The sequence below is a fragment of the Mixophyes fleayi genome, chromosome 1 (genome assembly GCF_038048845.1).
Source record: "Mixophyes fleayi isolate aMixFle1 chromosome 1, aMixFle1.hap1, whole genome shotgun sequence".
Classification (NCBI taxonomy): Eukaryota; Metazoa; Chordata; class Amphibia; order Anura; family Limnodynastidae; genus Mixophyes; species Mixophyes fleayi.
In genome coordinates, this window is record NC_134402.1 from 443,562,418 (window position 1) to 443,586,180 (window position 23,763).

A 23,763-nucleotide genomic window follows, 5' to 3' on the forward strand; every position below is an offset into this window, starting at 1 on the left:
CCACCCCAGGAATAACATCTGTGGAGATAATCACTGTATACATACACATTACCACATCCATGGGACCTTTCTCAAGTCTAACATTCAGATTATTTTACAGTGCAGAGACTGAATTGCTCTCCAGCTGCTGTGGGACTACAAGTACCTGCAAGTTCACCTCAGGGGTTGGGGGGGGAGTAGAGGCTAACTGCAATCTGCTGCAGATCATATGTCCTAAAAATCAGAACACCAAATAGGCCAGATAAATGTAAACTAAAATATTACACAGCAGAATTAAAGAGCTATTTTCATTTTGAATTAAAAAAATTCCAAAGGGGGTAAAATCAAGGTGAAAGTTTGCAGCAAGTTAGAAAAGTGGAGAAGTTGCCTATATCAACCAATCAGATTCTAGCTATCATTTATTTAGTACATTGTACAAGATGACAGCTAGAATCTGATTGGTTGCTATAGGCAACATCTCCACATTCAAAGCTGGAACTACTCTGCTTTATATTATACCTTCCAATATATAAAAGAGGACAAAACAAGCCCATTGTCATTTTGAAAACATATAAGTACCAGAAAAAGTATGGGACCAAAACCACCCCCCAAACATGTATACAACAAACACCCCATCTTGGTCCCGACACCCAGGCAGTCAGTTTTCAAAGGAAATAACAAAAAAAAAAACAAGTAAAATTTTTTTTTCGATATATATTATATAATTAAGTCCACATGAGTGTTTGGAAGAAAGCGTCCATAGGAAATGGTTTGTGAGAAGCCATTAATTAGCAGTCGCCAACATTTTAAAATAGCTTACAGGGCTGTTTTGATGCAAGTTGATGCATCATATTGGAAACTGTTCTTCCAAAACAAATGTTTTGTTTTTGTTTACAGTTACAGACAACTAATCCCATCAGTTTAAGTTGCAATGAAATTCTACCATTAGTCAAAGTATGACATTTCTGACTGTAGCGGTCAAAGCAACATGCAAGGATCTGCAAACAGGAACGCTAGGAAGGGATACATGTAATGTTAAAGAAATGTGGTTAAAATAAGCCATTTGTTTTTTTATTGTTCCTTTTAAAACAATAAGAAAGGATTTTTTAAAGTTAAATGCTCAAAATAATATTGAAATAGATACTTTATGGGTAATTAATTGGGGTGCAATCCTCCATTTTTTCAGAATCTCGGGCGCCGAAGCCACTACTACCTATGGTTGGGAGAAGGTAACACTTACAAAACCATATTTTGGTACCTAGCTCCATAGTTAAATTTAAAAGGGGTTGTACGACCCCCTCCAGCATTAAACAGCCAATCACATTAAATACAGGACCGACACACGTTGCATGGACTGAAAACAGCGAGGGCTGCGGTCACGTTTAGGTTATTTTAACTCCTAAAAAAAGCGGCACTCGTCCTCAGCTCTCAAGGGGTTAAGTTACGAATTAGCTTCAGTCCCCCCGCTATCATCAATGTCATCATTAGAAATTAATTCATAAGAGGCAAGTGTGAGTGCAGCTACACAACCATCCTGCCTCCACACCAAACATTAACAAAAAATTGGCAAAAAAAGTCAATGTAGTGCTCATCATGTCCCTTAAAAGGGATTTTCTTGGTCTTTAATTTTTTTTCAAAATTAATGTTATCCAGATCTGAAAAAACATATATAATACAAAACAAAAAAACATTAAGACAGTGAAATATACTTTAAAATTAATATATATTATAATTATATATATTTCCTCTTGCCGAATAAAAACATGGCTGTCCAGATGTTTACTGAAAGGTCTGTGTAGTACTGAAAAGGATGATATTCCATTCTATAATATAGACACAACATAAATATCTCATTTTAACTCTTAAGCTCCCACCCAATTTAGTAAATGCCAATATATACCAAAAAAATGGTCTCTCTGAGAAATAAACTATGCACTTTTCTATGGTCAAAATACACTGCATGCTGTAAAATACTTAAAAATAATTATTTGCGTCCTATGTTGGCCTTTTCATTTTAATGTTAATAGTTAAAAAGTCCTCTGCTAAAATCACATTTTGTCCTGTTAGAATGCTTTCTGTTTGTTTTTTAAGTACGGTCACATCTTCATCCCCTTCTGTAACCTGTCCGGGGGGCTTATATCGCTGACTGAAGTGAGTGAGAGCCAGCGTCTTTGCTCCACACAGATTGGCAAACTCTGCCGCCATCTTAGGAGTGCTGTGGCCATGTTCTTTGGCTTTGTCCATCTGACCGTCATCTAACGTAGCCTCGTGAATAAGGAGGTCTGCGTCCTGGCAAAGTTTAGCAGCCCCCACGGCGGAAACACCTGAACAGTCTCCTAGGATGCAGACTTTTCTTCCAGGTACAGGGTCCCCCAAAACATCAGACGGGGAGATCGTTTGTCCATTTTCTAGGATAACAGTAGAACCAACCTTAAGCTTACCATACACAGGACCAGGCTGAATACCTGTGGAGAAAAATCAAGAAATTATGTGGACATAATTTTAAAGGAAATTCATTTTTATATACAGTGGAGGCAGCCATTTTGGACAGTTGATCCAATATTGAAAAGTTAGCTATTCACTAAGAACCAGTGACACAATGTAAGGTACTTTAATATTCATGAGAATGCAACCAATCGAGTGATTAGGAACCAGCGATACTCCTCATCAGTAACTTGATAGGCCGCTTTCTCATAAAAAAATTGGTTCAGTCCACAAAATGGCTGCCTTCACAAAGTCCCGTAGTGATGTCACTAATAGGAGTTGATAGGCTGCAGTCTCATGAATGTGGGTTCAGAACACAAAGTAGCTGCCTCCATTTTGTAAATGCAAAGGGTACACTTTAACCACTTGCGCCATATTTAATAAACTATTAAAATTGAAACGCCAAGCCTTAAAATATGGTTAAAATACTCAAATGGTCACAGCCTAAAATAAAAGTTGATTAAATATGAAAAAACATCCTATAACATTCACAAAATGGTATGCAAAAGCCATAATAGCAAAACAGACCGTTCGTAAATAAATGTTGCAATATTATTCAGCCAATTATTTGCTATTGTTTTCTGTTGTCCAACATTTTCCACTCCAAGAAGCTAACCTACAATGGGTTTCCATAGACAGGAAGACTAATGTGCACAAGGAAATACTTCCCTCAAATATATAATTGGTCTATATAAGCTTTTGAACCATTTATATAGCCATTTCTGAATGACATTCGTAGTTATTCGACATAAAGCAGAACCAGCTAAGATTAAAGTGGAAACGTCACCTATAGGCAATGGAGGCAGCCATTTTCTATGGAAATCTTATATATATTTTTTTTAACCAGGAGATATTTGGCTCTCTTTTGGCAGCATATTGGAATAAAGATAAAATTAAAGTAAAAATACACTGTCACTTGATTTTTCTTAAAAAATACTTTAAGGTAATCATCTTAAACCCAGAAATTTTGTCACAAAATGTGCCTGACTAGTTCTGAGTCTAAGGTTACCAAATATCTGTACTTCATACAAGGTCTGATAAAATTATCGAGCCTGAGGACAAACAAAAAGTATACATGTAATATTTATGTTTAAAATGAAATGATTTGATCAATTTTTGCAATTTAACTGCACACAGCAAAATTAATTTGTGTGATATCCGAGCGGAAATTAATTGAATCAAATAGGATAAAAAGAAAAGAAAAGTTTAAGCCTCAAATGCAAAGATTGCACCAGAGGCAAAAGGCAGACAAGCCTGTCTTCTATCATTAAGAACGCAGGAATGTGCAGCAAACCTTTGCGTATTATTTACATAACAGTTTAAAGAGAGAGACTAGGAGGTAAATTTATCAAGCTGCCGGATTGAAAAAGTGGAGATGTTGCCTATAGCAACCAATCAGATTCCAGTTATCATTTATTTAGTACATTCTGCTAGACAGCTAGAATCTGATTGGTTGCTACAGGCAACATCTCCACTTTTCCAAACCCGCAGCTTGATAAATTTACCCCTAGGAATTCAATAAAAACATCTTACCAAGTTGTCGTAGTTTGTCTACATCGAGTTTGCCCGGACGGTCTCTCTCAGAAATCACAAACCCAAAAGATGGAATACGATGAAAAAGTTTGAAGGCTTTCACTATGAACTGCTCATTTTCAAGGAGCAAGTAGGAGCCGTTGGCATCCGCACAGATCGTCTGCTCTTCTGAAGAGTGGTCATTTTCTCCACCACATTTAGAAAAATCTTTAAACTCCTCTGGTGGACACTGGTCTTCTGACGGTATCAACTCATGGACTGAGTACGAGAAGACGAGCTGCGAGTGAGAGACTTCCAAACTCATTCGGATAAAGTTCCTGAGCCCCACAGGACCGTAGATGTCCAGATGTTGCTTACTTGGAGTAGAGCCACACTGCATGCTAACCGTACAGAGAAACCCAGGAAGTCCAAACATATGATCTCCATGGAGGTGCGTTATAAAGATCTTGGTGATTCTGCCTGCAGACATGTTAGACAAAGAGACAACGTTCTGAAAACCAGAAACCACTCACTGGGAAGCTTTTAATTCTGCTAAAGTAATTGTAGAATTGAAATACAGCAGTAATTTATCCATTTATCACTTTCAAATGCATCACAAGATTCCATGGAAGAGTTTTTGAATGGTTTTGGGGATGCCAAGAAACTGATTCTGTTCATATCTGTCAGACTAACTTTGAAGTAGCTAAGACTGAAGTAAGACTCAAAACTGTGCTCATTCCATCATACCCTAGCTAAGCCCCTGTCCTTCTACCTCAGGACAGACTACCTGCTAATGATCCTGTCTTTTATTGTGTTTGCATGACACCTACTTGTGAATAGATTCCCCTCCTTAAGTTCTTCAGAGGTTTTAGCCCCTTTGCCTCATTGAATATGCAATACCCCTCAACAATAAGGTCAAGGAAAAGGCTATACAAATTTAGAAGCACAGGATCTCCAGCGTACTTACTCATTCCCTCAACAAATTCCAAATTCCGTCTTGCTCCTTGCAGTTTTTTTTTAGTCCTTTCCTCTGAAACTACCTCCTCATCTCCTTCCCCTGTATTTAATCTGCAGATTCAATTGTTAATTTAATATTACTTACTGTAATAAATTCTATATTGTTATACCTGTGCACTTTAGGTTGTATATGTACTCTACAAAATCTAACATTTGTTTTTTAAAAAATAACTTGTTTTAAGTTTAGTTTTTAAATATATAATTCAGCGGGACAGGAGACCAAGAATATTTTAGAATTAGCAAAGAAAATGTGGTATTTTTGTTACTGTTTAGTAAGGTCGCCAAACCATGCTGACATTACGTCGTCGCTTCACCTGCCGAGTTCAGCAGAGCCGATGACAGCTGAGTTATACGCAGATCATAAAAAGCAATAAGCTTTTTATACAACACATGGTGGAGAACCCACAACATTATCTCTGTAGGTTTCTATTTCACCAGACTGGATTATTGAAGCTAATAAAACAGCTGTCCAATAAATAATTATGCCATATCAGTGACACTGCAGCATTTTTGTGTATCCGGGATTCTAGCATGGAAAACAATATCTCATGGTCAGATATCCCAGCTAACCCTACAAATAAAATCATACAAGCTTAAACTGTAAGTATAGCCACTATTCGACATTAATATATGTAAACGCCTGTGAATCCTATGAAGTAACTATAGTGGTTATACTAAATATGTCCACCAACCTCTCGCTCACTCTTCTGTTGCAGATCGCCTTGTTAGGAGGGAGGGGCTTACTTGACAGGCAGGCAGTGACTGACAGCTTGGCAGACTTGCTTTGCAAAAATGCCCAGTGCGTATTGGTGGAATCATACGCAGGGGCAGAGACCTGGTGATGTCACAATAACTAGGGCTATGCTTTTTGACCTGCATCAGATACCATCAGGGCACTGCCCTGAAGATGAGGGAGGAGCTTCAGCTTATCATCATGGAGTGGGAGGCGATACTTGAATTTTTAAACAGAGCTACAGTGGAATGTCAGGTTAATACAGAACAATGCATCATTATATATTTATAGTTTAGTTCAGAATTAATTGGAGTTTGGTGGTCATTTAAAAAGCCTGCCCACCGTGAAGGCTGCAAATGTTTTGTCTCACTTTAAAGTTGATAATCTTTGTAACTTAAGGAGCACTACAAGAATACACCATCTGCACCCCTGACAGTTTTGTATCAGCTTAGATTAAAAAGTACATTTCTGCCAGTGGGATAGCTTCCCATCTTTGATACATTCACTAAAATATTTAAATATGATGAAACATCATCAGAACAAGTAAAGACCGTATTATACTTTATCTGCTTCAGATGATTTACGTGATGATACATCCATTATTATTAAACCTGCCGATAGACACCAGATCATGTTACCTCTCCAACAATGTTTATTACAAGCGATTTAAGAACCACCCAAGCAAAATAATATATATGAATTTGGCTCACTTACCTGCTTTAAGGGGGCTTTTCATGAACTGAGTCTGTGTTCCCTCTCCACAATCAAACAGCCAGCACTCCCCTTCCGTCCTAAACACTATAGCCGAGGCCCCCCTGCAGGGAGACGGATAGGCGGATCCTGTTCCCAGGAAGGTAACGTCCATAGACATGATGGCCGATATAACCTGTAACCGCCAGGGAATCAACGAGGTAGAATTGTAAACATCAGAGCATCAAAACGTGAAGTTCTCAACACCCCATATACACGAATCTTCAATATTATGTGGATTTCAGCCATGTCTATATATAATCAATTCAGCCATGTCTATATATAATCAGATGGGGTTGTTTATTGTGGCACTCCAGGAAAGGGCACAAAGCTGCTCTTTGGATCCACTGGCTTAAAACTGCACTAACGCTTAGGAAAATAGTCTCTCCAGGTTCCCCATTCCCTCCAGCTGGAACCCTAAAGGCGGCTACATAGAGCCAATGTCTTTTACTATCTATATAAAAAATAGAAAAAAATGTTATCCTGTTTCTTTGCTTAAAAAAAAAAGTCTACTCAAAATGAAATGAAACCTATTGGATAAAGTTGAAATAAAACCATAAAACCAAGGTATATTTACTTGGTATACATTGCTCACTGGACCGGTTGGGGTCGCTGACGCCTTCAAAGGGTCACAAGCAACTCTGCTCTCTACGCCAAGAACTTGACAGATCCAAGTGTTGATACCGGTCCATCTGTTCCTGGAAGGGGCATTAGCACCCACCAGGTACATAGAAGAGCAGGGTGGGACCATTACTAAAGTTTGAGAAGGGTCATAGCTTCACATTCCAACACCTGGTTACTAAAATGGCCAAAAGACCATTCAATATACAGTCATAGATATTCATGGGATCAGTGCCTTTCATAACAGAAATTCATCCGAAAGGAGAGGTACAGGGTTTGTGATTGGCTAGCCAGATCCCTGATAGAATAATATGACACCATCAAAACTGACTTCATTTTAAGTAATGGGGAGAGTTGTAGGCAGAGTATATAGATTGTGACAACTGCAATACAATGAGAATACACAATTATTAACTGTGCACCTCTTTGGCTGTAAATAAAAGTGCTATGGTAACACACTATATATATATATATATATATATATATATATATATATATATATATATATATATATATATATAATCCCTTTATAAGGAAAGTATCGCATATGTGACAACTCATGTCTTAAAAAAATCTTAATCCCAGCTCTCACAGCCCAACACTTACTGTACACAAGCCGTTTCCTGGAAGCCTTAGTCCACATCACACAACATAAACACGTGTCTGTATGAGCGGCCTCTCGCCATATTACTACTCTCTCACCGCCGTTGCTCTATGTAAGGGCGGCCATCTTGCTACACCCGGGTTAATGACAAGAATGTATAACCGGAAGTGCCTTTGAAAGCGCACAGGGGAGGGTGTTAAAATGTCAAAAATAGATCATTATGACCTCAGACTGACATTATATTTTAGAGTTAGGTATCCTGTGGCTCTCTAGCTGCACAACTACAAGTCCCAGGATAGGCTCTGTTGGGACCTCCAGACTCTCACGACAGCTGGAAAGCAACAAACTGCAATAGTGTACTGAACAGAAGGGTCAGTGGTTTTATGCAGCCATTTGCAAATCATTATTGAGGTATAGATTTGCAGTAACCCATGCTGAAATGGAATACCTTGATTATTACATATTTGCAGCTAGTTTAGTAAATAACACCACACTATCAAATTAGTTGTCACACAAATTCTACACAGAGGGTAACCAGATCATGTAAATCAGGATGTTTACTTCACAGTTACATTGCTACAAGGATCTCATGCATGTTTTAGTCATACTTGCCAACTCTCCCTGAATGTCAGGGAGACTCCCTGAAATAGGGGTGATCTCCCTCACTCCCTGAATACTCTTGACATTCTCCCTGATGCTGAGCCAGTACAAGACGTGGTTGGCTTCGCCATCTGTGGCATGATGACACAGTTCAGAAATTGTGCCCTATGTCCATGTATTGATGCCTATGGAGGTGGCCATTTTCTCAGAGACCAAGATCATTTAGGGGGTGGGCCAAAAGGATGTGATCCGTCAAGCTCCCCCCCGGGATCTCCCTGAAGCCAACGAGGAAAAGTTGGCAAGTATGGTTTTAGTACAAAAAAACAGGCATGGTTGAAGTATGTGTCATCTTTCTCAATTTAGTCTATTATTATTAATCTTTAAATAGCACCAGCATAATATGCAATATACTATGCCTAGCTTTACAGAGAATGTTTAACCATTCCCACGAGTCCCTGTCCCAGTGGAGCTCACAGTCTAAATTCTCTACCACCCAAACACACACTAGGGTTAAAGTCGTCAGAAGCCAATTAACCGACCAGTATGTTTTTGGTTTATGTGCACACAGATGATGATTTTGTTGTTCCTCCTTTATGTTTTTCACAGGTGAATGAAGGGAAGATGGAATCTGACAGAGATCATTGATGTCTATGGAGAGATTCTGGTACAGTGGATGTGAGACAGGATGGGGAACAGTAGAGCAATGTCCTCCCTATCTCAGGGTACCCACACACACAAAGTTTCTATGAATTTTAATTGAAATATCTTTTCGCAAACCATCTTTTCATTCATTTACAAAAAGATTGAAATCCGATAAATTTGATATATCAAGCACATGTAGAAAAGAGACGGCTTAATTATTGATTCATCAAACTTTGATGATCATATATACGTAAGATATTTTCATTTAGACCTTTCATGTGCCTCGCACAAGGATAATTATAGGATGAAGAAAAGGAAAACAATTGTGTGGCATCATACTGGCACTTTCTGCACCCATTGTATACCTGCACTGAGAGTCCAGCATTTATCCTGTACACTAAGTACCCTTCCCTAAGTGTAGCAAAGCTTCCATTTTTGCAGATGACAAACTTAGTAGAATAATAAAATCAGTGCAAGATGTAGTTTCTCTGCAGAGGGACTTGAATAAACTGGAGGATTGGGCGGCCAAATGGAAGATGAAGATTAACATAGATAAATGTAAATAAAGGTTATGCACTTGGGGATCAAAAACAAGCACGCAATCTATAAATGAAATGGGATAAATTTAGGGGAATCTATAATGGAAAAGGATCTGGGAGTGCTTGTAGACAGTAGACTTAGCAATAGTGCTCAATGTCAAGCAGCAGCTGCAAGGTTCAATAAAGTATTGGCATGCATAAAAAGGAGCATAGATGAAAGGGAAGACAGTGTAATTTTGCCACTATATAAATCATTGGTAAGACCTTATCTTGAATACGGAGTACAGTTCTGGGCACCATTCTATAAAAAAGACATTTTGGAACTAGAAAGGGTTCAGAGAAGGGCGACAAAATTGATAAGCGGTATGGAGTCATTAAGTTATGAGGAAAGGTTAGCCAGTTTAGGCATGTTTACTTTAAAAATTGGCATCTAAGAAGTGATATGATTACTATGTACAAATACATTAAGGGTCAATATAGTGAACTTTCATGGGAACTTTTTACCCCAAGGACTGTACACAGGACACGCGGTCACCCCCTAAGATTAGAGTAGAGGAAGTTTCACAACCTGCAAGGGAAGGGGTTCTTTACAGTAAGGGCAGTCAAGATATGGAACTCACTGCCAGGGAAGGTCGTGATGACAGATTCCATTGATATGTTTAAGAAAGGGTTAGACAAATGTTTAACAGAAAATGGTATCCAGGGTTACCACTGTTAATTTAAGTGAAGGATAGTAATGGATCAAGGGAGAAATTGGACAGCAATATTGGGTCTGGAGGGATTTTTCCGGAATGAAACAGATTGGCGGTTGCTTCATTTGGATCAACTTAATGGACTGGTGTGTATTTAAACCTCCTCAAAATTACTATGTTAATATGAGCAGGGCATGCTGGGACTAGTTTCACAGTGGCTAGAGAGAAAACGTGTGCTTACATATGAACTTACTATGTTTTGCTATGCATTGGTTTGTGGTGACCTATTAACCACCTCCAACAGTCTGGATTTTCATGGGACACTCACAATCCTTGTCCCTACAGAGGGGGAAGGGGGAGGTTACGGACAGGCCAAATGAGCATGGTCTAATTGTTCAGAATGCGATGAACAAGAAATGTTACAGTTTGGGATACAACAAAAAGGAAAATACAGAATGAACCAATATTATTGAGGTATTTATTTTATTTTATGTATATACAGCTTGGAGACAAACACTCTGGCATAAACATTTAGTGTTAAAAACAATTTTTACAATAAAATTTGGCAATAATTATGTTGGAAATACGTTCTGAGGTATTGTAGCACTGGAAAGTCTTCTATTTCCGCCGTGATGCCGATACCCAGAGATCTTCAAAGGTCTTTGTCATACTAGAAAGCATAAAAAAATATAAAATAAATGATGTGCAGACTGTGCAATCTCATAAGATTAGGAATCTGAGCCAATTGTTATTTGAACTGGTGCGTTTCACCGATTCCAGTATTATTAGAGAATTGGATAGAGCGGTTTATTATGAATTTAAAGATAGACAGATGGATCATGCAAGCATATGTGCTGTTTGCTTTTACCATAACAAACTATAGGCAAAAATATAATCAGAACTAAGATCTATGTTAGTATTTTTATTAATTCATTTACAGTCTCTCTCTCTTTAGCGAATGATTTTATGCAGAACTAGGGAAAAACAAAGATACAAGAAATACATTCTACTTAAGAGGACCCATCAAATTCATAAAACCACATTGTTATTCCTAAAATGTAAGTGTATCTTGATATGTTGTAGTAGGGGATGGGGGTAGCCTTTAATTTTATTTAGGGTCATAACATCTGTTCGCTCAGAAGAGTTGCTTATGATACGTTGACAGCTTTTTGTTAAAGTAGGACTGCACATCCATGCTGTGGTTTTGACTGGCAAATAGATCATTTTACATGTAATTGGCCAAAAAAAGCACTTATCCTGACCACTCGCTTGAGCACTGAATGGGCAGAGTGTAGCCTATCAATTAATGAATATTAGTCAGGCAATGCCCTACTGAAGCCTCTACAGGGACTCCTCGAAGCATAAAATGCATTGAGCACAGCACAACATCCCTTTTAGCGGCGCTGTCAAATTCAGCAAGGGCCCCTAGATTTCCATCAACACACAGAGTGGAAATTTGAATTTGGCGGATTGAGGGCATTCCTTGCAAAGTATGGAGGTGGCGGAGTAGTACGCCAAATTTTATGTAGTAGTGCAAAAATAAGATGAAGGAGTAGATAGGGCGCTTTTTCACCTTGGTGTGATGTATACTCCGCAAAAGGACTTGACATGGTGAATATTGAGTCTTATACTATACATTGGAAGGGATACATTTAGGAAATCTCCCATGTGGTGCATTTCATTGCTAATGTATAACAAAGCTTCAAACACACAAAGGTGCCTGATGAAATCAAGACTGTCCAGATGTCCCCCTCACTCTCATGGCTGAGGCACATAGAAGTCTTAAGTTAAGCATCTCGTTTAATGTATTTTAATTAGCTTTATCTTTGCTTTGGATAATACACAATTAGCATACTTTAGAGAGACAATGATCTTATCTCAGCTTATCTGTCCTTAACACAACAGATTCTATAATTAGCAACCCTGCTGACATAGCCTCATCTCCTAGAGAACATGAGCTGTAATTATGGGAGTCCTATAGAGTCTTTCCTAGGGAGAGAGGCCGACCTTACTCCAGGCAGTGGCGGATCCACGGGGGGGGGGGGGGGGGGGGGGGGGGGGGGGCAATCGCCCTCCCTAGCAGGTCCGCTTGGCAGTGACAGTGTGCTGCCTGGCTGCTCTGATTGTGTTTTAAACACAATCAGATCAGCCAGGCAGCACATTGTCACTACCGAACGGACCTGCACATAATGTGCAGCCGCCGGCAGCCTTAGAAGTCAGATAGGGGGTGGGGCCTAAATCGCCCGGGGTAGAAAATTTTTCTAGATCCACCCCTGACTCCAGGTGGCCTTAAGACTTGTGCACAAACCAAGCGAGCCTAGTTCTGCTCACTGTATTGAAATCAGAGCACATGGTGCAAGCATAGAGCATGCACTTATAACTAGAATGCTACGTGTAATTAATTTGGAATACAACGGTTATTGGCTTCCCCGTTTGCACTGAAAACGGCTTGAATTTACTGAGGCATCGGGCGATTCCACACAGATTTTGCCATATCTTAAATCAGACCAGGCATTTTTCCTTGACAAAAGTAAAGCACAGTGGGGTTTTCAGCAAGGTGACTGGTAGGTTAATTGACTGCTAGCAAATTGACCCTAGTCTGTGTCTGTTTGTCTGTCTGTGTGTGTGTATGTTAGGGAATTTAGACTGTAAGCCCAATCGGGCAGGGACTGATGTGAGTGAGCTCTCTGTACAGCGCTGCGGAATTAGTGGCGCTATATATACATATATATATAAATGGTGATGATAAATGGTGGTGGTGAAGGTGCATAAGATCCACAGCAAGGTATGATCATTTGCATTTTCTGACATCTCTTTTGGCCCCACAGTTAGCTTACTCAATTTTACAGAGAGTATCAGCTTCCGCTGGGCACCTCTTAATTAATAATCTGGATGTTTTTTGCATGTCAACTGATGCAGCCGTGCGTGAAAATTCCATCGGCCGTTCCAAATAAACTCACGCCAGTGAGGGTGGAGTCCACTACCATGCATTGTTCAAAGCCACTTAAAACTTTTGTCTTGCCTATTACCCCTCTGAATTACCCAAGTGCGCCCATACAGTAGCTATTGATTCCTGCTTACCCGAGTTTAATACGAGGGCATTTGGCTTGACACCCCCCACTCCCCCCAGTGGATAGGATACAGGAGCTTTTTAAAGATTCTATATCAATTGCCCCCCCCCCCTCTTTATTTCAAAAAGGGTCTCTTGTCTTTCATTGATCTGCTTAATAATATTTACAACCAAGGCTTGTATGGACTTTGATCTTGCTTCCCCAAATTCTGGAGTTGCAAGAAAACATCTCGTACTCTAGAAGAAAGAATATAAGATGGCCCACTATTATACCCACTAGCCAGAGCCGTAACTAGGGTGGTGCGGGCGGTGCCGTCGCCCCGAGCGCAAGCCCAAGAGGGCGCAGCAGCCGCCCGCTACCTTCCCCTACCCGCCGGCATAGTAAAAAAAAAAAGTCAATAAAGTTAATACAAAAGGGGAAGAAAAAAAAGAAAAAAAAGAAGTCACCTGATCTCCCGGCGGTTCCCAGCAGTCTCCTCGCTCCCACTAAATGTGACGTCATCACGCCCGACGTCATATTCAGCGAGGAGCACTGCTGGGGCAGAAGCAGCAGGACACAGGACACAGGACACAGGACACAGAACAGAGGACACAGGAAAGGTAAGTAAAATTGTATTTATATTATGTGTGTGTGGGCAGGCTATGTATTTTTACTCAGCTTAGGAGGTCACTCAATATTCAAAACCCAGTATTTTTTGCAAAATGCCTTTTACAACAATCCAGTAATTGTTTTACTAAACAATTGATCTGTAAGCGATCTGGAATGTACCCAAAGTGCTTATTTATTAACTTATCCAGCAAGTTAGTAGGTCAAATGTATTTTAGAAAAAAAACTAAATTAAAAAAAAAAAAATTGTGTTCTGCAAAATTAAATATCCTTTTTGCTTGTGGGCACTTGTGAGTGCTAAAGGAGGCACACATTTATTTTCTTTACTACCCCCTGACCTATAAGATCTGTTCTGTTACTTGACCTAATATTCCCATCTTGCCTCTTTTTAGTGTACTATATTAAAATAGCAATGTATGTCATAGGGCTTCTCCTTTCTATATAAAAAAAAGCTAGGTTAATGGAATCCCACCACTGTGTGTGTGTGTGTGTGTGTGTGTGTGTATATATGTGTATATGTGTATGTGTGTATATATATATATATATTTTTATATATATATATTTTTATATATATATATATATATATATATATATATATATATATATATATATATATATATTTCAGTAAAGTGCTAGCCACACCCACACATTAGGTTGGCCACACCCACTTGTCAAATGCCACTCCCACTTAGATGGGGGGCGCCGGTGCCCTGTCTCGCCCAGGGCACTAAAATGTCTAGTTACGGCACTGCCACTAGCTTCTAATACCCACCCAGCCTCAGATATGTCCTTCAATCTGTCAGATTATGAACCAACCTGCACTCATAAAGGCTGATTTTGTATGTTAGTGTCTCATTGTTCCCATAAAATTATACTTTGTGATCCTGCTAATATTAAGAAAAAAAAACAACTTGTAAATTAGAGCTCAGCATTTTCAAAAATTATGTCAGAACTCAAAATATAGATCTCCATTTTTTTATTTTTTAAAAAAAAACCATACCAATATTAGCTGTTGTAACATCCTCTGTTCTACTCAGAAATGTTTTCAATGTGGAGAGCTGTGCTTTAAACGGGGCAGCGTGACACCACCCCGAGGCCTCATCCTCACCGGCATCAATTACATGCATCTTACTACTGGGTTTTTTTCACATTGTTTTTATTCATCAGCTTGTTTATAAGGCGCCACATAATGCGCAGCACAATAAAAAAATAAACAATATACAGATAAGTAAGGGGCAAGAGAAACAATAGAATAAGTAAAAATCAATACAAGAGACTATAGAGAAAGCAACTAAATAAGACAACTAGAACTAAGCAAACCTTACAAAGAGGACATGGATATAGGAGGTAGAGAGGGTGAAACGCGTGAGGCTTAACATTGAAGAGGATTAGGGAAGTAAAGGAAACAATAGGGTAGGAGTGAAGCGAGAGGAAGAGATAGGTGGATGATCCACTGTCAATTTTACTAGTGTTTCAACGTCTTGTTCTTCTGAAACACATTTGAGAGACTTAAGTAACAGCAAAACTTCAAAAACACTAGTAACAAATACATGTAAACACATTTTGCATTGTCATTTTTGTTTTTAAATGAAATATGCAACTCCAGTGGGTATATAGCTGAAGACACTAAATACAGAAGGAACAGGACACCTTCTTTTGCCACAAAATTGCTTAAGTACAAAAGGCCGCTTTAATGGTTTTAGGAATTAAATATTTAAAATCTGCATATAATTTATTGTACATTGCAATTATAACAAATACAACAAGCCATAAAAAAACATAGGCCAAACAGTCAAAAAACAGAAACCACTAAACAGAGTAAAACAAATCTTATCATTAATCTCTAAAACACATCTACGGTTTTAAATAAACTTGACATTGATCTGATAAATCCCATTCCTTCATTTTCTGTCGTCCCTTTTAATAAACTCAGAGATATTTTCACTAGTGCCACATTTGGATTGAATATACAAAAATAGAATTCTGGACGGAATTATCCCACAAGAGACTTTAGAAACATCCCTGAGAAATCTGGTCTGAACTTGTGCTTGAGTTATATGCTTTTCACAGTACCGGGGAAATGTGCGGGTTTGATGAATGGAGATTCATAATGGGATGAACAAGACATACATTATAAATTTGGTCAGAAGTTTAACCAGCCTGTCTTAACCACTATAATCTGACATGATGATGGGGAGGACTACTATAAACCAAAAACAAATATCAGCAATTTGCAATTAACAATTGTGACAAAACTTTTGCACTTTACATTTTTCAGCTGTAAATGCCGAAAAATGTCCTCTGTCTACTAAAGTGTCTATCTGCCGATTCCCGTAAAATAAAATACACTTACCAGATATTAGCCATCATGTATATAGTACATTCTAGAGAATGATAATTAGAATCTGATTGGTTGCTATGGGCAACACCACCACTTTTCCTTTTTAAAATGTTTGATAAATCTACCCCTTTCTTTAGATGACACTGGATCTAGATTTGTATAAATTCCATTGCCTTAGCTGTGCATTGTAACCAAGCTAATGTATTGTATAAGATAAGCACAATAGATTATTTATACTAATCAAATAAAACAACCTCCTCACATCCACCCCCCACAAACAAAACACACAAGAATTTCTAAAGCAAACTTCTTTACCACTAAAACATATGTTAAACTACTAAAAACACTTAAAAGGTGCAATCACACGTAGCTGCTTTTTCGTTTTTATTTAACAGCAAGCTATGTACCTCTTTAACGTGACACAGATAGTTTTCCTATAACTCAGTGTGCAAAATGCTGAAAGGATTTGGTTTTCACCCATTCCCAGGATTCCCAAGGAGAGAATAATGTGATTTCTTAGTCTGAGCCAGTCAGTCACCATGATCCTTTTTGGTCATGTGATAGCAATAGAAAGAAAAGAAGTTCCAAAGACTCTCTGTTCGATACATCATAGGTCATGCAACTGGTTACCATGGTAAAAACACGACACTTAGCAAACTGTAGAGAACTAATAGCAGCTTGAATCAAACCCTGGAAAAAATGAACAACTCTATGTGTTTCCATTACAGGGGATTTATCTTAAGGAAACAACTTATTTTTAGAGGAAATCGCACCTTTAAATTGATTAGTTTTCAGAAGGAATCTGTAAAACTTCAAATAAGGAATGTAGTAACCTTGCGAGATGTCAGATAGTTAAAAACACAATCAGTCTTCCATAAATGCAGTTATTGAATGAGAAAGGCACCTTTTTTTTTTTTCAACACTATTTCCATCATCTCCCAAATGCACAGTTTTTAGTTAAAAAAACCGATCACTAAATACTAGGGTACACAACTTAAAATATTATTACAATGATGATCACTAACAAACACAAGTATTGGAAAAAACAGCGGCATGTACAACAGCGAGTTCATAATATGAAAACTTAACTAAAAATACAATGAACATAAAAAAAAACCAACAAGATATATTGCATTAGCCACATGCACCTTCCCCACTAGCGGCTACAACTGTTATTCTTTTACCATATTTATTGTTCCCCATACCTCTTAGATTGTTAGCTCTTTTGAGCAGGTCCATTGTTACCTTTCAGGTCATATGTGATTTGTTTGTATTATGATAATGTACATGGCTGTGTAATAGGTCAGCGTTTCATAAATAATGGATAAAATATCATTCACACACAGTTCGAAAGACAATCAATTCATAAAACGTCAATCACACTATCTATGTAAAACACTTAAATATTCAGTATGTACTATGTCCGGTAAAATATACACTATATATTTATATATTAAATGAACACATGTCTGCTGCAGGATAGCACATTACATGTAGGAGGGGCGGTAGTAACGCAGGAATGTGACGGATATTTTTTTTGTAAAGTACGACGCATATCTGAGTATTTCTTGAAGGCACCAGACGTTTTCATACTAGTGAAATGCGACTTGTGTGTAGGACACCCCCTATATAGTGCGTTCCTAGTAGGAAGGGGGCCATTCAGCAGTGGAATGGGGGGGGAAATCAGAACATTCTATGAGGCTTTGATGCGTACTCAGGCCAGTCGTAGATATCCGGTAGGAAGGAATCATAATCTGTACTCCACACTTTAGAACGAACGTAAGCGTTCTTATCCAACGGCTCCGGGTACTGGAAGGCCATGCCATTTCTATACACAAACTCCATCACCTGGAAAGAAAAAAATATATAAAAACATAAAACAAAAATCCCTTTTTTAAAAAGATACAGTTTTATCATATAAAAAGGAATACATTTTTAAAATAAGTTACCTAGAGACTGACCCCTTCTAATTTTGTGATATTTTAGTTAACTGTAGAGCCGAGAAGTGCTGAGTTAAGTATATTCCACTCCTTATACATTAAGGACCCGATTCATCAAGGCACGTATTCTGAGCGTAACCCGCGTTCTTTATTATGCGCACATATTTAGGCTTTGTGTGCGCCCGAATTCAGTAAGTGACGGATCCAAAGATACGTATGCTTCTGAAATCGGGGGCAGGTCTGCTGCGCTCTACTACCCCGGACACAGCAGGATGCGTCCAATGCCTATGTGGATTATAAATGTGCAAAAGAATGTGCAGGACAATAAAATAAAAAAAATCTTATTATTATTGTTACTTGATATTAATATTAAAACAAAAAAAAGGTTTTTTTTGTAATTTTTTTCTCACTGTTTATGAGAATGTTGTTAATGTCTACTGAATCCATTTTTACAGTTGCTTGTGACTGCAAAAACATGTTATAGCATGCATACGAGACTGTCATCACTACTGGTCAGGACTTAGACTAGCCCTGTAGCTGGAGCAAGAGGTACGGCAGAAAAACAAGTAACTTTGACGTGCGTAGGGTTGATTCAGACGTGGCAGCAAGTTTTGCACGTCTCTATTGTACAATGACTACAGCAAAACACCCCTTCTCTGCCCAGTTCACTCCCCAAAATCGTAGGCTGTGGTAAGTGTCCTTTGCGCTCCCAAGCGCACGGAACAGGACTGCGTTCACGGCCCTATCTGACAATTCTGGGCAGGCGCAGAATGAATTTTCGCATGTAACGCTGAAAATCGATAGATACGTGCCTTGATGAATCAAGACTAAGGGCTAGATTTACTAAACTGCGGGTTTGAAAAAGTGGAGATGTTGCCTATAGCAACCAATCAGATTCTAGCTGTCATTTATTTAGTACATTCTACAAAATGACAGTTAAAATCTGATTGGTTGCTTTAGGCAACACCTCCACTTTCTCAAACCCGCAGTTTAGTAAATGTACCCCTAAGTTTCTTTGCATCAAAATTGGAGCAACACATTTTGTATTTTCCTCCCAATCACATAGGAGCGTGCTGTCAAACCTCATTATATGAAGAGTTACATACCAGTAAGCCTAAGAAAGCTCTCAGACAATCATGAGCCGTTTGTTGAACAGCTCTGATACCTGCTGTACTTCCCTAACTTATATATACTTTAATAAGAAACATATCATTACAAAGTCATGAATGAAGCTGGATACTATCTCCTAAAACTTGCCCTGGAACCTGACACACATTATATACTTTGTATGAAGAATCGCTTGCAATGGATAAGGTCAACATTAGCCAAACACACTTGGATGATGAAAAATAATCTAAAACCAGCCTCGGAACAACTATTATCTAAGGTTACTCGGGTGGGTACATACGTCCACACTGGCAGGGGCGGATCCAGAAGTTAATTGTACCGGGGGCGATTTAGGTGGGGGGGGGGATTTAGCCCCGTCCCCTTTTTGACACCTAAGGCTGCTGACGGCTGCACACTATGTGCAGATCCGTTCAGCAGAGAAAGTTAGGGAGAGAGTCCTGCCCGGCTGCTCTGATTGTGTCAATCAGAGCAGTTGGGCAGGACTCTCTCCCTAACTCTCTCTGCTGAACGGATCTGCACATAGTGTGCAACCCGCCGGCAGCAAGCCCCTGCTAGGGGGGCGATCGGGATGATCTCCCCCCCCTGGATCCGCCACAGCACACTGGTACGGTTGAAGCTGAGATATTGGATTCATAATCAGTCTTATAAAGAAGCAACTCCCTAAATTATCTAAACAGTATTTTCACACAGTCTATGAAGTTAGTTAAAAAAAAATATATATAATAAAGTCATAATTTCCCCGGAAATGAATTACATCAGATTGCACTCACTTTAACAGCAATGCATATGGAGACCTCTCGGATATTAGAGAGCGGTGGGTACAGTCGTCCTTGTTCCAGCTCCTCAGCAGTTAACTGTTCTGCCAGAGCCTATGAGAGAACAAATATTAGGCAGAGAAAATGACGTCATTACAGTCGGCAAGGTCAGTCTTTGGCCTTGCGAGCTATGGGACATGACTACAATACTTTGGTTATTTTAAAACTTCAGTTCTGGCTGCTCTCGCACATACTGTGACACACGATCCCTGCATAGTATAACGAAGGAGAAGGGATAGACAAAGAAGAAGCTTAACCCCTTAATGACTAGGGTACATTGTATTAATATTATTATTACTTTTTGTTTGAAACAGAACTAATGTAGGTCTATTTGGATCCAGTAGTTCTTCCATCTTTATGGAGGTCCTCATGTGATCAACGGGAGTCTCCAAATCCTGTATATACTGCACATTGTTCAATAGAAAAACTAGCAGAGTCATCCATAACCGATCACAATAATGCCTGGTCATGTCTCTGGTGTCAGCCTGGCTCCAAGTGTGATTTGTATTTGTCATCATTTGTATACTCCATTAAAACACGACATGTGGGGTGGGAAAGCCCACTCCTGCCCACCGTGTCTTTTTCATGTTAAAGTATGGCCTGTCACCTACTTAATATTACAGATTGGATGACCTCTGACAAGCATCCAATCCGGTACAGTCTTGCCTCCAACCACAGCCCTCCTCAACCTATATAAAGTCTTTCTGGATAGCGGAGGTATCCCACTACTAACACCAAGGCGGCACCGCAACGGAGAAGCTTTCAGCATGGACTTCCCAAATTTATCATCTTATCTTGCTGTAGTTAAATCCGTGATATAATTCTAAAATAAAATAGTGCTACTGCGATACCAGCTATTAAGGAAAATTAATGAGAGATTGAAAATAGATGGTGTGGTTTAATTGCGTGTATGAATTTTATGACCATGGAAATGCAGTTTAAATATTAACTTCTCCAACAGGAATTGTGATTATCGCGTTGTACTGCATCACAGCATACACAACACTATGCAAGACGCAAAAGAACAGACATTGGCAGACAAGAAGATTGGCTCTATTAAACCAGTACTTAAATTTTAAACGTTGCAAAACTGTCAAAGACGGACAGATGAGGTCATGTGTAAATAGTTACAGATTTACTAACATAGACAAATGGATTATACTTCAGCACTCCCTGTGTAATAACCAAGGCAATTTTACTTCAAGGAGAACTTTGGAATTAGTCAAAGAAAAAGTGAAGTTCAAAGTACTTTTCAACCTCAGGAAATAGTCTTGTGCTGACTTCAGGATAGGGGAACAATGTAATCAGATCACAGATTTATGCTCCATCCCCCACACACACACAAGCTGAGACTCAGCAGATGCTGTATACAAAACAAGATCCTAAGCAGTATAGTTTTCCTGTAATGGGTTTCCGGTAATGCAGTATTAACGGCATTGTTTAGTGATGGACAGACCTGGTTTGTTAGCTACCCTTCTACCCCACAGGAAGTATTTACCTGCAAGGAACTATTAGTTCAATTACGCTGACAGCAGAGAGAGAAATGTAGGTGTGCAGCGTACGCAAGCCCTCATTGGACACTAACTGGAGCCAATCCAAATCAATGCCACGCAAACCGCACACATCTTGTCCTACTCACTTTAATAATTCGGACTGGTTTAGTGTCCTCCCATGCTGCCAGATACAGAGGGCAGAGAATGGTGTGAAGGTAGCGGTCTTAGGGGGCGGAATTCAATTGGCCGTCAGGTGCCACAAAGTTGTCTTTGGAACAGACCGCGGAGACGCATGGGGACTGCGATTTTAGTAAAATCTCTGCTCGTTTTCCCTTGCATGCCAAAGACATTTAAGGGAAAATGGAGATTTCAGTACTGTATTAGCCGGAATTGGACCCCGAGGCGATTTCCAGAGGCACCTCGCAGCTAGTTGAATCTGTCTCTGAGATTATGGACCCCAAAATAAAAGTTACATGGGAACAGGGTGGGGGTATTACCAAACTAGGAGAGCTCATACATGAACCCCATTTAATAATTACTATACTGTAGACGCACTCACCTTAGCAGCTTCAAGAAAGACGCGATCACTTATGTGACGTACCCCGCTCAGGATAACCGCTAGCGCAACACCTGGTGACAAAATAAAGTTCCGTAGAGTCATAAGGAAGTTCAATATGGAACATTACTGCCCAATTTCAAATGTGTAATGTTAAAGAAAGTCCAGAAGAGGTGATACTATTAAGCTATGCAGGTGAAGCTTGAGACATGTGTAAGTACTCCAATCTTGTAGATGGCATCCAGTCCAAATAACTTCCTTATTTACAGGCACAGATAATGACAGACACAAATCAGTAATTACAATACATTTTAAATAAACGTAAACCAAATAGAACTGGGATTCCATTTAAAAATAAAAAAAAATACAGAAATTTAATTGCATTAAATTTCCATGATTGCCAAAAACAACACAGTAGCTGTATAACACAAGTGCAATACATGTGGGTTAAATAAAGATATTTAATTTGGCATCATGTTCATGTTGTTAATTTGAAGTAATGACATTTCTGTATTTTGTATTTAAACCCCCAAATGGACACTCTCATATATGAAAGGTAAAAAACATTGTTCAGTGTAATCTGACTTTTCACTGCAGTGCTTTAAAAAAGCAACAAAAAATTAAGCTGCAATTACTCCCACATATTTAGGACATTGTCCTAATGGGTTTGGATGGAGGTCAAAAAGCTGGAATGCAATAATCTGAGTTACAGGGATATCACTGGCCCCACCCCTGTGTATGCATCCACCAATCCACACACTGCATTTACGCACGGCAACTCTGCAAAGCTGTCACTCACACTCTGCCTGTTCAGTTGGAGAAGCTCCTCCCACCACACATTATTTTCAACAGAGACAGATAACAGCTGTGCAAGGTCCTCTGATTACACTTGAAGCTGCATAAACGAGTATTAATCTCAACATCATCCTCATCAGCTATTTATAAAGCGCCACTAATTCCGCAGACTTGTACAGAGAACTCGCTCACATCCCAAAACTTTTGGTTCAGCTTAGAGTTCTGCATGGTCTAAAACTGGAGTCAGGTAAATGATATTTATCTGGCACCAAGATTTCAAGGATTTTAGGGAAACTTTTACAAACAGTGAGAATTATAAACATATACAGTATATTTTCTTTTTTTAAATAGGGGTGCTTTAATACCTGGGAAAATGTAGGCATTGTTACCCTGTCCTGGTTTAAAGGACCGTCCGTCACTTAAGGTCACCGTATCAAAGGGACTTCCACTGGCAAAGAGGCAGCGTCCCTAGAAGATAAGAAATAGTTTTTTGCAGATGAAAAAAATGTAAATGTAAAAAATTGGTAACAATTAGAGCTATATAGTAAGCAGTTGTTAGTTACTATCTGCACTGGTAAAACTTTCTGTTCAGCACATTGTAATACCCGCATACCTCGGACAAGGTGTACGCTTCCTCTGCTGTGCATTCAGCCTTAACCGTTGGGTTACTCAGTGCAAAGATGATGGGTCTCTCGTTAATAGCGCTCATCGTCCTGATGACATCTTCCGTAAAGTGCTTCCCAGCCCCAGCAACACCTTAAAGTAGATACAAATACATAATATTGTCAGGTGCAGGAAGAATACATTTTCCATAAGGTGTGTTTGAAACCACCTTCTAGCATAGT

General features: G+C 39.1%; 2 protein-coding genes and 1 long non-coding RNA gene across 5 annotated transcripts in view; 1 reads left to right on the forward strand and 2 right to left on the reverse strand.

Moving 5' to 3' along the window:
* Positions 1 to 1,561: 1,561 nt before the first annotated feature.
* On the reverse strand, positions 1,562 to 7,849 carry ELAC1 (elaC ribonuclease Z 1). 3 transcript variants are annotated; one of them, XM_075185566.1, is made up of 5 exons: positions 7,703 to 7,849; positions 7,053 to 7,173; positions 6,440 to 6,611; positions 3,997 to 4,455; positions 1,562 to 2,444 (listed from the first exon to the last, which is right to left on the reverse strand). In XM_075185566.1, the coding sequence occupies exons 3-5, from the start codon at positions 6,594 to 6,596 to the stop codon at positions 1,975 to 1,977; spliced, it is 1,086 nt and encodes a 361-aa protein (XP_075041667.1). In that variant the 5' UTR covers positions 6,597 to 6,611; positions 7,053 to 7,173; positions 7,703 to 7,849; the 3' UTR covers positions 1,562 to 1,974. The 3 variants fall into 3 exon arrangements, with proteins under 3 accessions (XP_075041667.1, XP_075041652.1, XP_075041659.1); XM_075185551.1 differs by having other exon boundaries at positions 7,053 to 7,274; XM_075185558.1 differs by lacking the exon at positions 7,053 to 7,173 and having other exon boundaries at positions 7,703 to 7,846.
* An 11-nt stretch (positions 7,850 to 7,860) lies between these two features.
* Positions 7,861 to 9,424, forward strand: LOC142101250 (uncharacterized). Its single transcript, XR_012678977.1, has 2 exons — positions 7,861 to 8,071; positions 8,907 to 9,424. It is a non-coding gene; the product is annotated as an uncharacterized LOC142101250 (long non-coding RNA).
* Positions 9,425 to 10,637: 1,213 nt separating this feature from the next.
* ME2 (malic enzyme 2) overlaps positions 10,638 to 23,763 on the reverse strand; it is a 35,799-nt gene continuing 22,673 nt past the window's right edge. Inside the window, exons 12-17 of the mRNA XM_075185588.1 lie at positions 23,532 to 23,674; positions 23,284 to 23,386; positions 22,127 to 22,197; positions 20,030 to 20,128; positions 17,906 to 18,039; positions 10,638 to 10,843 (exon numbers count right to left, since the gene is read on the reverse strand). Coding sequence (XP_075041689.1) covers positions 10,792 to 10,843; positions 17,906 to 18,039; positions 20,030 to 20,128; positions 22,127 to 22,197; positions 23,284 to 23,386; positions 23,532 to 23,674 — 602 coding nt within the window. The 3' untranslated portion in view covers positions 10,638 to 10,791. The remainder of the gene's footprint in view (positions 10,844 to 17,905; positions 18,040 to 20,029; positions 20,129 to 22,126; positions 22,198 to 23,283; positions 23,387 to 23,531; positions 23,675 to 23,763) is intronic.